Below are 14198 nucleotides of genomic sequence, written 5' to 3'. Positions count from 1 at the left end.
TTCTCTAAATTGATGGCAGTTTCAATTGTAGGAGAGGATATTAACTAAACGACATTACATTTTAAAATAAATCACGTTTTTTGATTAGGCTCATTGCTGAACCGACGTGCTAAGCTTCTTTTATAATAAATGGAGAACGTCTATTTCCAGTTTCTAAAATCAACTTATTTTGTGCAGGTAAAGTGAAAAGAGCTGCAATCAAAGACACAGCAGTAGCCATTCACACCAAGTTTCAGCATTATAATGGAATTATATCAGAGTTGAGTGACATTGAAAGGTATGGTGAATAATGTAATAAATGTGGGTTTATGTGCATAGTATTTTAAACATTTCCTCCATTTTAGAAAACGCTGCCACGGTGTAATTGTGCAAAGAAAGGAAAGCATGCATTCTAATTTAAAATGGATGTCAAATAACCGTCCCCTATTTGATAAACCCAGATATTATTTCTTCCATGCAACAAAAGCTAATATACAGCTTTGAATATATAGACAGTGATAAAGAAGCTATAATGCTCCTATGTCACTGAGTAGTTAATTATTAATGCATATTCTGTGTTGAAAATATCCAGTTATCTTTCTCTTGTGAAGACAACACTGATCTAAAACAAAAAATAATGCGATATTATCCTATTTCTATACATCATTTAGAATAGCACAATAGTAATATATTTAAGATTAAGATGACATTGTTGAACTGAATTCCATTGGCATGTAGATTGCTTGTTAACTTTGCAGACAAGGTTATGTTGAATGAAGGTAGGAAAGTCAACGTTCAGTTTCAAAGTAACGTACAGAAGTCAGTTATGTCACCTAATTTGGATTGAAACTAAATTTGCACCTTTAGAATTTCTACAATTCATGTGCAGCTGAGGTGATGACCCCCTTCACGTTCCATCACAGATTTAGTTTGATTGAAGTAGGAATTTAGTTATCTTTTGATGCACAAACAGAATGCATAACTTTAATTTTCTGCTTTTGATTCTACTCACAAGAGAGTTTTGTCATGGCCTCTATTCGGTAAATATATGCTGCTGGATCTGGTATTGGAGAGCAATGCACTAGTTTTACTTCGATCAAGAAAGGGACAGTTTTCTGATTTGGATGATCTTTATTCGCTACATTGTGCTCATCATAATATATGTGTCATAGTATACTGATGCAGCCTGAACTGGGTATCACAAAAAGAAACATTCAAAGTTCAAGTAATCCAAGATGTAGGCAGATCCTGAGACTCAACTCATCATTTAGCCTAGTCCTAGGTATAACTGATATTTTCTAAGTCTGCAAAGGACCCTTGATAACAACTATCTGGTTCATGCTTTATTCCGAGTATGAAGAAAATGTTGATGGCGTTAAACAAAGAAGGGTGAGCAGAGGTTTGTGTGTAGCTTAACCACCAGCATAGACCTATTTGGTAGAAATAGCCTGTGGGTAGAATTTCTGTGCTGTAAATAGTACATAATTGTGTAAATATCCTCCATACGCTCTTCAGGCCTTTCAGAAGTTCATATTTAGTCTCCTATTTTTCTTTAACACCTAATTCTAACATTTGCAGGGTTTTTATTGGCTGTGTGACATTCAGTCGAAGTATGTGGCAATGCCAAACAAAATATTTTGAGTAACAGTGATGACCACATGGACTCTCCATCAGCAGCTCAACTGCATTAGCGAATGGAATATGCTTCATACTCAAAGAAGGATTATGACCTTACTAAATAACTAATGATTTAGTTATTAGATTGGATAGTCAGAGGCTTTTCCCCAGGGTAGAGGGGTCAATTACTAGGGGGCATAGGTTTAAGGTGAGAGGGGCAAGGTTTAGAGTAGATGTACGAGGCAAGTTTTTTACGCAGAGGGTAGTGGGTGCCTGGAACTCGCTACCGGAGGAGGTAGTGGAAGCAGGGACGATCGGGACATTTAAGGGGCATCTTGACAAATATATGAATAGGATGGGAATAGAAGGATACGGACCCAGGAAGTGTAGAAGATTGTAGTTTAGTCGGGCAGCATGGTCGGCACGGGCTTGGAGGGCCGAAGGGCCTGTTCCTGTGCTGTACATTTCTTTGTTCTTTGTTCTTTGATTTTTAGTTTGAAACTTAAACCTGGAGTGTAATTTTCTCCAGGTGGAAGGAAGGGCTGCCTCCTTGGTGTAAGGATGGCATGATCATTCCTTAAAAGAGAATATTAGTATTGTTGCTGAAGAACTTTTCTTTATAAAAAAAAAAACTGTTGAAGATCACGCGTAAGTGAAGATGTGATTTTCCTCTTATTCCATTCTCCTCCTTGATGTTTGCTATTTTGCTGCCTGTCACCTATTTTGCCATCAACTCAAAATGAATTCTCCCTGGATGGGTCAACGACTTCCATATGCTTCGGTCTTGCCTCTGTCTTACACCTTTTGCAATTTTTCTGAATATCAATCCCAACCTTCACCTCTTCCATGTAACTCATCTAATGCTATCTTTTATTGATCCAGTTATTAGCACTACTGGGTATTGTCAAATTTTCCATTTCCTTGAACATTGTTCCCTTCCGTTCGAAACTGCTTTATTTTGAGGGATCTTTCCATCTAACCCAACGTCTGAACAATGTCCAATCTTCCTTCCCTGCTGAAATACTTCACCCTCATCCAACTACATACTCATTTTTCTCATTTCAATTTCTTAAGTCAGGTTTCTAACATTTAGTAAGCACATTGTGATCAGCTTGATGAAATCCCCCAGTCAAATCCTATGAGATTAAAACTAAAATTTCAGCTTTTTCTTTATCTCACTGTGGCTTTTGGTCGTTTGAATCTTGCTATTCTCTTCCACCTTCGCTTCTATGGTGGGGGGGAGATGGTGACATAGTCACTATAAACTAGAGGACAGGTGCAAACAAGCCAAAAAGGCAAATGACCTTTATTTTGAAAGGAATTGGAATTCAAAAGTGACCAAGTAATATTCTGTTATACAGAGCTTTGGTCAGAGCCCCATCTAGAGTAATGCATTCAGTTTTGGGCAGCAAACCTCAGGAGAGGCGACAGTGCACATTCTCAAAGTGGCGGAACTTTCTCCCCAAAAGACTGTGGGTGCGTTAATGACATTTTCACGGCCAAGGTTGTTAAATTTTAGTTAAGTAAAGGTGACCAGGAGTGTGGATCAAAAATTGGTGAATTGTGTTGAGATACTTGATCTGACTGAATGCCAAAACAGGTTGCAGGGGCTGAATGGTCTGTTTCTGCGAATAATTTGTTATTATTGCGAATAATGACGTACATAAGCAACTGGGATCAAGTGGATCCCTTGAAGAGTATAGAGATTGTCGAAATAGAGTTAAAATAGAGTTAAGAGGGAAATCAGGAGGGCAAAAAGGGGACATGAAATTGCTTTGGCAAATAATGCAAGGGAGAATCCAAAGAGATTCTACAAATACATAAAGGGGAAAAGAGTAACTAGGGACAGAGTAGGGCCTCTTAAGGATCAACAAGGGCATCTATGTGCAGAGCCACAAGAGTTGGGTGAGATCCTGAATGAATATTTCTCATCGGTATTCACGGTGGAGAAAGGCATGGATGTTAAGAAACTAAGGGAAATAAATAGTGATGTCTTGAGAAGTGTGCATATTACAGAGGAGGAGGTGCTGGAAGTCTTAAAGCGCATCAAGGTAGATAAATCCTCGGGACCTGATGAAATGTATACCAGGGTGTTGTGGGAGGCTAGGGAGGAAATTGCGGGTCCCCTAACAGAGATATTTGAATCATCGGCAGCCACAGGTGAGGTGCCTGAAGATTGGAGAGTGGCGAATGTTGTGCCCTTGTTTAAGAAGGGCAGCAGGGAAAAGCCTGGGAACTACAGACCGGTGAGCCTAACGTCTGTAGTAGGTAAGTTGCTAGAAGGTATTCTGAGAGACAGGATCTACAAGCATTTAGAGAGGCAAGGACTGATTCGGGGCAGTCAGCATGGCTTTGTGTGTGGAAAATCATGTCTCACAAATTTGATTGAGTTTTTTGAGGGGGTGACCAAGAAGGTAGATGAGGGCAGTGCAGTAGACGTTGTCTACATGGACTTTAGCAAAGCCTTTGACAAGGTACCGCATGGTAGGTTGTTGCAGAAGGTTAAAGCTCACGGGATCCAGGGTGAGGTTGCCAATTGGATTCAAAATTGGCTGGACGACAGAAGGCAGAGGGTGGTTGTAGAGGGTTGTTTTTCAAACTGGAGGCCTGTGACCAGTGGTGTGCCTCAGAGATCGGTGTTGGGTCCACTGTTATTTGTGATTTATATTAATGATTTGGATGAGAATTTAGGAGGCATGGTTAGTAAGTTTGCAGATGACACCAAGATTGGTGGCACAGTGGATAGTGAAGAAGGTTATCTAGGATTGCAACGGGATCTTGATCAATTAGGCCAGTGGGCCGACGAATGGCAGATGGAGTTTAATTTAGATAAATGTGAGGTGATGCATTTTGGCAGATCGAATCAGGCCAGGACCTACTCAGTTAATGGTATGGCGTTGGGGAGAGTTATAGAACAAAGAGATCTAGGAGTACAGGTTCATAGCTCCTTGAAGGTGGAGTCGCAGGTGGACAGGGTGGTGAAGAAGGCATTCGGCATGCTTGGTTTCATTGGTCAGAACATTGAATATAGGAGTTGGGACGTCTTGTTGAAGTTGTACAAGACATTGGTACGGCCACACTTGGAATACTGTGTGCAGTTCTGGTCACCCTATTATAGAAAGGATATTATTAAACTAGAAAGAGTGCAGAAAAGATTTACTAGGATGTTGCCGGGACTTGATGGTTTGAGTTATAAGGAGAGGCTGGATAGACTGGGACTTTTTTCCCTGGAGCGTAGGAGGCTTAGGGGTGATCTTATAGAGGTCTATAAAATAATGAGGGGCATAGATAAGGTAGATAGTCAACATCTTTTCCCAAAGGTAGGGGAGTCTAAAACTAGAGGGCATAGGTTTAAGGTGAGAGGGGAGAGATTCAGAAGGGCCCAGAGGGGCAATTTCTTCACTCAGAGGGTAGTGAGTGTCTGGAATGGGCTGCCAGAGGTAGTAGTAGAGGCGAGTACAATTGTGTCTTTTAAAAAAACATTTAGATAGTTACATGGGTAAGATGGGTATAGAGGGTTATGGGCCAAGTGCGGGCAACTGGGACTAGCTTAATGGTAAAAACTGGGCGGCATGGACTGGTTGGGCCGAAAGGCCTATTTCCATGCTGTAAACTTCTAAACTTCTAATTTGGAAAATAATAACTGAAAAAGCATATCTTAAGTATCACCATTTGATTGAGTGTGGGCTTGCCATTGAACTTGCTTTTGTGCACTCCTACGAATGTGGCACTTTGTATGAACTGATTTGGAAAGATAATTTCTCTCTATCTTTTCCTTTAACAATGCAAACTCACTGACTAATACAATAAAAAATATCAGTACAGGCAAACAGTGCGAATTAAGTATTGAGATTTAATTTCCAATAAAAAGTTGTCAAACATATTTTTTTTGGTCTTAGTCCATGAATCAAAACAATAGCCAGTGTTACTAGTTTCTAGGTTTCGTGCTTCACAGAATTTAGCTAAAATGCAATTTGAAAAACTTCATTACTGTTATGGATTTTCCTCTGTTGCAGGGCCTTGTACACCTCTTCATACAGCCATTTGGAAAATCTCTTACAGCTGTAAACGAGTGCAGGTGGCAATGGATTTTATCTAGTACTTTTACCTTCACTCTCAACATAAAAGAAAGTTGATACATTCAAGTGCAAAAATATTGCTTATTTTAATTTTGCAAGATGTGTTGTGGAAATATATTTGTAACTGCAATTAAAATTGTATTTGTTATATAACAAATTTGATTACTTGTACGAGTTGGAATGTATCAGTAAGTAAGCTGTATGTTGAACAGTTCTCTTTTTTAAAACAAAGATATTTTCTTAAATGTTGAAAATAATAAGTTTTGTTTGAATATTGCTGAAAAGCTGTTTTGCTGAAGCTTTCATTTTGGACAAATATAAAAATGCCAAAATTCAAACAATCAACATTTTATACCACAGGAATAAAAAGAGTAGTGATTGGTTGGCAAGTCAATTCTGAATGACTGAGACAATGCCATGGAGAAAACAACAGGGAACTATCGTTTCCCTAATCTTCCAGCTAGTTCAGAAAAGTCACATTGTGCTAATAGTTACCCATAATCAATTTAAGATGTATGATTTAAGATTAGCTTGTAACGCTTGCACTTTCTAAAAGTGACATATATTCATAAGGCAGAGACCTGGGGCGGGTTTCTCTGTTTGGGAGACTATGAATCTCCACCAGAGGAGAATTGCTACTGGGAGCGCAAATCATGAATGCGGTTCAGTATCCCTTGCTATACAAATTTATGCATGGCGAGAAATACGAGGGATTCCTGCTATCGGGCTGCCATTTTGAGCGGGCAGCCCGATAGCTAAGTCCTGCGGCCGGCCAACTGCATTGCAAAGTAGCCCCCACCCACGGATTTTCTGGGTGACTCCACCTTCCCCCAAGAGACCCCAAAACTAGAGGGACACCCCCAGAAAAGAGACCCCTGTCTGGAAGCTAGATTTCTCATAGTGGATTGTGATTGACAGCTTCCACAAACCAGCTGTGTGAGCCTTGCTTCAGTCATCATCTTCATGGTAACTAAGTGCTGTAACCACAAAGTTTGCAATCATCAACCACATCAAAGAAAGTTAAGTGCATTCTATTCTTGCTCCTTTACCCTTGAGTGATTATGAAGTGCTGCGCAGGAAATTGACAGAACTTAACTCTGTTTGATGTGGTTAATGTTTGTAAACATTGTGGTTGCAGCACTTGGAGAGTGAAGAAGATGAATGAAGGACTGCTCACAGCTGGTTGGTGGCATCTATCCCCTTGGCCCACCGCAAGGTCCACCTCATCAGGTTCACATTCGGTGATACCATTAATAATCCCTGCCCATGTGATCCCTAGTCCAGAGGATCAAAGAATCATGAGGACCCAGAGACTCTGGTGCCCAGCCCACTTAGTGGATGCAATCAAGCAAGAACCCAGCCAGTTGGGGGTCGGAGCATAGCGGTCGTTTCAGAGCCGACCCAAACCTTGATTTCGGTCTGACGCCCGATTCTCCACCCAGTCGGGATTTGCGATCTTGCCGTCATGAGGTGGAGAATCTCGACTCTGTTCTCTGCAAACAAAAGAGATATGTTGAAACCTTGCGCCTGTTTTAAATTACCCAGAAGCATATAGTTCCTTATTGATTCTCCATGGCACTGCCTCAGTCAATCAAAGTCAGTAGCCCTTTTCTCCTTTATTATAAATTGTGAATGAAACTTGGCATTCTTGCATTTGACCTGAAGAGTGCAAGACAAAAGACTTTGACAACATGTCTCTCTTTTCAGAAATATTCAAGTTTTGTACTACCAAGGAACTGTATTGTACTTGGTTCTATGCCAGTGTCTACCAGGAGATGTCACTGAAACACAGTAATATAATAGTGAGAAACAATAGATGGTGACGATCATGCTTTGCATAATAGGCAATGCAAAACTTTGTTTAAAAAAAAAAATTGCACTGCTGATCTTCTAAACTCTTTGCTAATGAATTATGTTTTACTCTTATTAGAACTGAATAATGTAAAAAAAGCTTTAGTGTATATGTAATAAATAGTGCAGTGTTTAAATACTTAATAAACCAAAATTTAAAATACTTTTAAACAAAATCAATGTCAGAATTGTCTATCTCCTGGTCTCCCATTCCATTTCCCACCTCTCCCCCACAGTCCATCTTCAACTTTCCAATCCGATAGCACAATTGATTGATTTGATTTATTGTCACGTGTACCAAGATACAGTGAAAAGTATTGTTCTACGTACAGTCAAGACGGATCATTCCATAAATGAAAAGACATAGGACATACATAAATGTACAATGTAAACACATAGACACAGGCATCGGGTGAAGCATACGGAGTGTAGTACTACTCCGTAGAGACGATGTGTGAAGAGATCAGTTCAGCCCATAAGATGGTCAATCAGAAGTCTGGTAACAGTGGGAAAGAAGCTGTTTTGAACCTGAATTCCTGAATCACAGGAAAATTATGAAGAATTGATCTTTAACTTCCTAGCATCTATGTTACTGGACTTAGTGGAGACCATCAGTTCCTGAAGATTTGTCTAATTTAAGTCTATTTATTTTCAATAAATCATTGTATTTGTTCACATGATATGGGTGTTGCTGGCTTGTCCTGCATTTTTTAAATTGCCTATCCCTAATTTCCCTTGAGATGGTGATAATGAGCTTTCTTCTTGAATTGCAGTAGACTATGGTGTAGGTACACCCACATGGCTGTTAGGAATAGAGTTCCAGGAATTGACTCAGCGACAGTGAAAGAATGGCAATATAGTTCCAAGTCAGCATGATGTGTGGCTTGGAGGGGAACTTGTAGGTGGCAGTGTTCCCATGCATCTGCTGCCCTTGTCCTTCAAGCTGGTAGAGGTCGCAGGTTTGTAAGTTGCCGTTGAAAGAGTATTGGTGAGTTGCAGCAGTGCATCTTGTAAATGGTATACACTGTTGCCACTGCATTGGTGATGGAGGGAGTGAATGTTGTCCAGATCTTACTGCATTTGGATGTGGACTGCTTAAGTATCTGAGGAATCACAAATGGTACTGAATATTGTGCAATCATCAGCAAACATCTCCACATTATACCTTATGATGAAAGAAACATCATTGATGAAGCAGTTAAAGATGGGTGGACTAAACACTACCCTGAAGAATTCATGCATTGATGTCCTGGTACTTGGGTGATTGATAATCAACAATCTTCGCTCATGACAAGTTTGACTCCAATTAGTGGAGAGTGTCCCCCGTGATTCACATTGACTTCGGCCTTTCTCTGGCTCCTTGATTTTATGTTTGCTCAAATGATGCCTGGGACAAATCACTCCTGCCTTGCCTCTTGAATTTAGCTCTTTTGCCCATGTTTGGACCAAGACTGTAATGAGCTGGGTGGCCCTGTTGAAACCCGAACTGAACATTAGGGAGCAGGGTATTGCTGAGTAAATGCTGTCGATAATTCCTTCCATTACTTTGCTGATCGAGACTAATGGAATCGTAATTGGCTGGATTGGAGTTGCCCTGCACTTTGTGGAGATGATAAACCTGGGCAATTTTCCTCATTACTGGATAGATGCCAGTGTTGTAGCTGCACTGAAACAACTTGGCCAGGACCAAGTTCTGGAGCACAAGTCCTTAATGCTAATGATGGAATTTTGTCAGGGACAATAGCTGTTGCAATATCCACTGCCTCCAGCTACTTTATTAGTCTTAAATCCATTTTTATTTTTAGTTTTTTGTGCATCACTGGTATTTTGTTTCTTTCCACTTCTTTGAGGAGCATTTATCTAACAAGCCTGCCAATGCCTTACCATCCAGTTTATTTCATTCATGGCATGTTGGTATCCCTGGCAACCCCAGCATTTATTATCCATCTCTAATGACCATTGAGAGGGCAGTGATGAACTGCTTTTTTGAACCACTGTGGTCTGTTGTGAAAGTACATTGCTATTAAGGACTGAGTTTCAGGATTTTGACCAAGTGATGAACGATGGTGTAGGATTTTGAGAGGAGCTTCCAGGTGGTGTTCTGACTTGCTTGGCAGTAGAATTTGTGGTTTGGAAGGATCTTTGGCAAGTTGCTGCAATGCATCTTCTGGATGGTATACACTACCATCACTCTGTGCCAGGAGTGGAGAGAGTGAATGTTTAAGGTGGCGGATTGGATACTGATCAGACACTGCTTTGTTCTGGTTGGCATTGAACTTCATAAGTGTTGTTGGAGCTGCACTCATCCATCAAGTGGGGAGTATTCCATCACACCCCTGACACCTGCTTTGTAATTTGTGGACAGGCTTTGGAAGTCAGGAGGTGAGTATATTTTTTAATGTTTTTTTCCAATTAAGGGGCAATTTAGCATGACCAATCCACTTAACCTGCACATATTCTGGTTAGAACATAGAAAAATACAGCACAGAACAGGCCCTTCGGCCCACGATGTTGTGCCGAACTTTTGTCCTAGATTAAGAACAAATTAATCTACACCCCATCATTCTACCGTAATCCATGTACCTATCCAACAGCCGCTTGAAGGTCCCTAATGTTTCCGACTCAACTACTTCCACAGGCAGTGCATTCCATGCCCCCACTACTCTCTGGGTAAAGGACCTACCTCTGACATCCCCCCTATATCTTCCACCATTCACCTTAAATTTATGTCCCCTCGTAATGGTTTGTTCCACCGGGGGAAAAAGACTCTGTCTACTCTATCTATTCCCCTGATCATCTTATAAACCTCTATCAAGTCGCCCCTCATCCTCCGTTCTAATGAGAGAAGGCCTAGCACCCTCAACCTTTCCTCGTAAGACCTACTCTCCATTCCAGGCAACATCCTGGTAAATCTCCTTTGCACCTTTTCCAAAGCTTCCACATCCTTCCTAAAATGAGGCGACCAGAACTGCACACACTACTCCAAATGTGGCCTTATCAAGGTTTTGTACAGCTGCATCATCACCTCACGGCTCTTAAATTCAATCCCTCTGCTAATGAACGCTAGCACACCATAGGCCTTCACAGCTCTATCCACTTGAGTGGCAACTTTCAAAGATGTGTGAACATAGACCCAAAGATCTCTCTGCTCCTCCACATTGCCAAGAACCCTACCGTTAACCCTGTATTCCGCATTCATATTTGTCCTTCCAAAATGGACAACCTCACACTTTTCAGGGTTAAACTCCATCTGCCACTTCTCAGCCCAGCTCTGCATCCTATCTGTGTCTCTTTGCAGCCGACAACAGCCCTCCTCACTATCCACAACTCCACCAATCTTTAGTATCGTCTGCAAATTTACTGACCCACCCTTCAACTCCCTCATCCAAGTTATTAATGAAAATCACAAACAGCAGAGGACCCAGAACTGATCCCTGCAGTACGCCACTGGTAACTGGGCTCCAGGCTGAATATTTGCCATCCACCATCACTCTCTGACTTCTATCGGTTAGCCAGTTCGTTATCCAACTGGCCAAATTGCCCACTATCCCATGCCTCCTTACTTTCTGCATAAGCCTACCATGGGGAACCTTGTCGAATGCCTTACTAAAATCCATGTACACTACATCCACCATTTTACCTTCATCCACGTGCTTGGTCACCTCCTCAAAGAATTCAATAAGACTTGTGAGGCAAGACCTACCCCTCAAATCCGTGCTGACTATCCCTAATCAAGCAGTGTCTTTCCAGATGCTCAGAAATCCTATCCCTCAGTACCCTTGCCATTACTTTGCCTACCTAAGTAAGACGAACTGGCCTGTAATTCCCAGGGCTATCCCTATTCCCTTTTTTGAACAGGGGCACGGTATTCGCCACTCTCCAATCCCCTGGTATCACCCCTGGTGACAGTGAGGACGAAAAGATCATTGTCAACGGCTCTGCAGTTTCATCTCTTAAGGGTGAGACTCACGCAGACATGAAAATGTGCAAACTCCACACGGGCGGTGACCCGGGGCAGGGATCGAACCCAGGTCCTTGGTGCCGTGATCACTGTTCCACCCCCAGTCAGGTGAGTTACTTGCTGCAAGATTCCGAGCCTCTTACCAACTCTTGTAATTACAGCATATTGCTAGTCCAATTCAGTTTCTGGTCAATGGTAACCCCCCAGGATTACCGCTCTGTCAGTCTACTTTTCATCATCTGCAAAGTGATGGAAGGAGTGGCATCTACTCGGCAATAACATGCTCACGGATGCTCAGTTTGGGTTCCACCAGGATCACTCAGCTCCTGACCTCATGGCAACCTTGGTTCAAAAAAGGACAAAAGAGCTGAATGGCAGAGGTGAGGGACACGATTCTCTGAGGCCACGCCGGTTGGGAGAATCGCCGGCTGTGCCATTATATCGTGCGACACCGGTCCGATGCCGTCCTGCCATTCTCCCAACCGGCGAGAAAGGCCCCGTCGAGTTCTGCGCCGCACCAGCCAGAGAATCGCCCGAGACACAACGGCGATTCTCCGGGACCCCCACTATTCTCCGGCCCAAATGGGCCGAGCGGCTGCTCCGATACGACAGGTTCCCCCCGGCACCGTCCACACCTGGTCGCTGCTGGCGGGAACTGTGCGGGACCGCTGGGGGGGGCGGGTTCCTTCACCGGGGGGGGCTCCGATGGGGTCTGGCCCGCGATCGGGGTCCACCGATCGGCGGGCCGACCTCTCTAAAGGAGAACCTCCTTTCCTCCGCTGCCCCGCAAGATCCATCCGCCATCTTCTTGTGGGGCGGCCTCGGGAAGGACAGCAACCCGTGCATGCGCGGGTGACTTCAATTACGCGACACCGGCCGCATCATTTACGCGGCGCCAAGGCCCAGCGTGCCTTCGGACCACGGCGTCGGGACTTCGGACCACGGCGTCGGGACTTCGGACCACGGCGTCGGGACTTCGGACCACGCCGTCGGGACTTCGGACCACGCCGTCGGGACTTCGGTCCACGCCGTCGGGAGTTCGGACCACGGCATCGGGAGTTCGGACCACGACGCCGGGAGTTCGGACCACGACGCCGGGAGTTCGGACCACGACGCCGGGAGTTCGGACCACGGCGTCGGGACTTCGGACCACTCCGTCGGGAGTTCGGACCACGCCGTCGGGACTTCGGACCACGGCGTCGGGACTTCGGACCACGGCGTCGGGAGTTCGGACCACGACGTCGGGACTTCGGACCACGACGCCGGGAGTTCGGACCACGCCATCGGGAGTTCGGACCACGCCGTCGGGAGTTCGGACCACGCCGTCGGGAGTTCGGACCACGCCGTCGGGAGTTCGGACCACGCCGTCGGGACTTCGGACCACGACGCCGGGAGTTCGGACCACGCCGTCGGGACTTCGGACCACGCCGTCGGGACTTCGGACCACGGCGCCGGGACTTCGGACCACGGCGTCGGGACTTCGGACCACGCCGCCGGGAGTTCGGACCACGGCGTCGGGAGTTCGGACCACGCCGTCGGGACTTCGGACCACGCCGTCGGGACTTCGGACCACGGCGTCGGGACTTCGGACCACGGCGTCGGGACTTCGGACCACGCCGTCTGGACTTCGGACCACGCCGTCGGGAGTACGGACCACGCAGTCGGGAGTTCGGACCACGGCGTCGGGACTTCGGACCACGGCGTCGGGACTTCGGACCACGGCGTCGGGAGTTCGGACCACGACGCCGGGAGTTCGGACCACGCCGTCGGGAGTTCGGACCACGGCGTCGGGAGTTCGGACCACGCCGCCGGGAGTTCGGACCACGGCGTCGGGACTTCGGACCACGCCGTCGGGACTTCGGACCACGGCGTCGGGACTTCGGACCACGCCGTCGGGACTTCGGACCTCGCCGTCGGGACTTCGGACCACGCCGTCGGGACTTCGGACCACGACGTCGGGACTTCGGACCACGGCGTCGGGACTTCGGACCACGGCGCCGGGACTTCGGACCACGGCGCCGGGACTTCGGACCACGGCGTCGGGACTTCGGACCACGGCGTCTGGAGTTCGTACCACGCCGTCGGGACTTCGGACCACGCCGTCGGGACTTCGGACCACGGCGTCGGGACTTCGGACCACGGCGTCGGGACTTCGGACCACGGCGTCGGGACTTCGGACCACGGCGTCGGGACTTCGGACCACGCCGCCGGGACTTCGGACCACGCCGTCGGGACTTCGGACCACGCCGTCGGGACTTCGGACCGCGCCGTCGGGAGTTCGGACCGCGCCGTCGGGACTTCGTACCGCGCCGTCCGGAGTTCGTACCGCGCCGTCCGGAGTTCGGACCGCGCCGTCGGGAGTTCGGACCACGGCGTCGGGAGTTCGGACCACGCCGTCGGGAGTTCGGACCACGGCGTCGGGAGTTCGGACCACGGCGTCGGGACTTCGGACCACGGCGTCGGGACTTCGGACCACGCCGTCGGGACTTCGGACCACGCCGTCGGGACTTCGGACCACGCCGCCGGGACTTCGGACCACGCCGTCGGGAGTTCGGACCACGCCGTCGGGACTTCGGACCACGCCGCCGGGACTTCGGACCACGCCGTCGGGACTTCGGACCACGCCGTCGGGACTTCGGACCACGCCGTCGGGACTTCGGACCACGCCGTCGGGAGTTCGGACCACGCCGTCGGGACTTCGTACCACGCCG

General features: G+C 46.2%; 1 protein-coding gene across 2 annotated transcripts in view; it reads left to right on the top strand.

The window, feature by feature from the left end:
* The window catches only part of ncapg2 (non-SMC condensin II complex, subunit G2), a 142275-nt gene extending 134573 nt beyond the window's left edge, over window positions 1-7702 (top strand). For both annotated transcript variants that reach the window (XM_072508228.1, XM_072508227.1), the window contains exons 27-28: window positions 178-277; window positions 5613-7702. In XM_072508228.1, the coding sequence (XP_072364329.1) occupies window positions 178-277; window positions 5613-5664 (152 nt within the window). In that variant the 3' untranslated portion in view covers window positions 5665-7702. The remainder of the gene's footprint in view (window positions 1-177; window positions 278-5612) is intronic.
* Window positions 7703-14198: the final 6496 nt, after the last annotated feature.

This window comes from Scyliorhinus torazame, chromosome 6 (genome assembly GCF_047496885.1).
Source record: "Scyliorhinus torazame isolate Kashiwa2021f chromosome 6, sScyTor2.1, whole genome shotgun sequence".
Taxonomy (NCBI): Eukaryota; Metazoa; Chordata; class Chondrichthyes; order Carcharhiniformes; family Scyliorhinidae; genus Scyliorhinus; species Scyliorhinus torazame.
The sequence above is the reverse complement of the archived record's forward strand: the minus strand, read 5'-3'. Positions and strand labels throughout refer to the sequence as shown.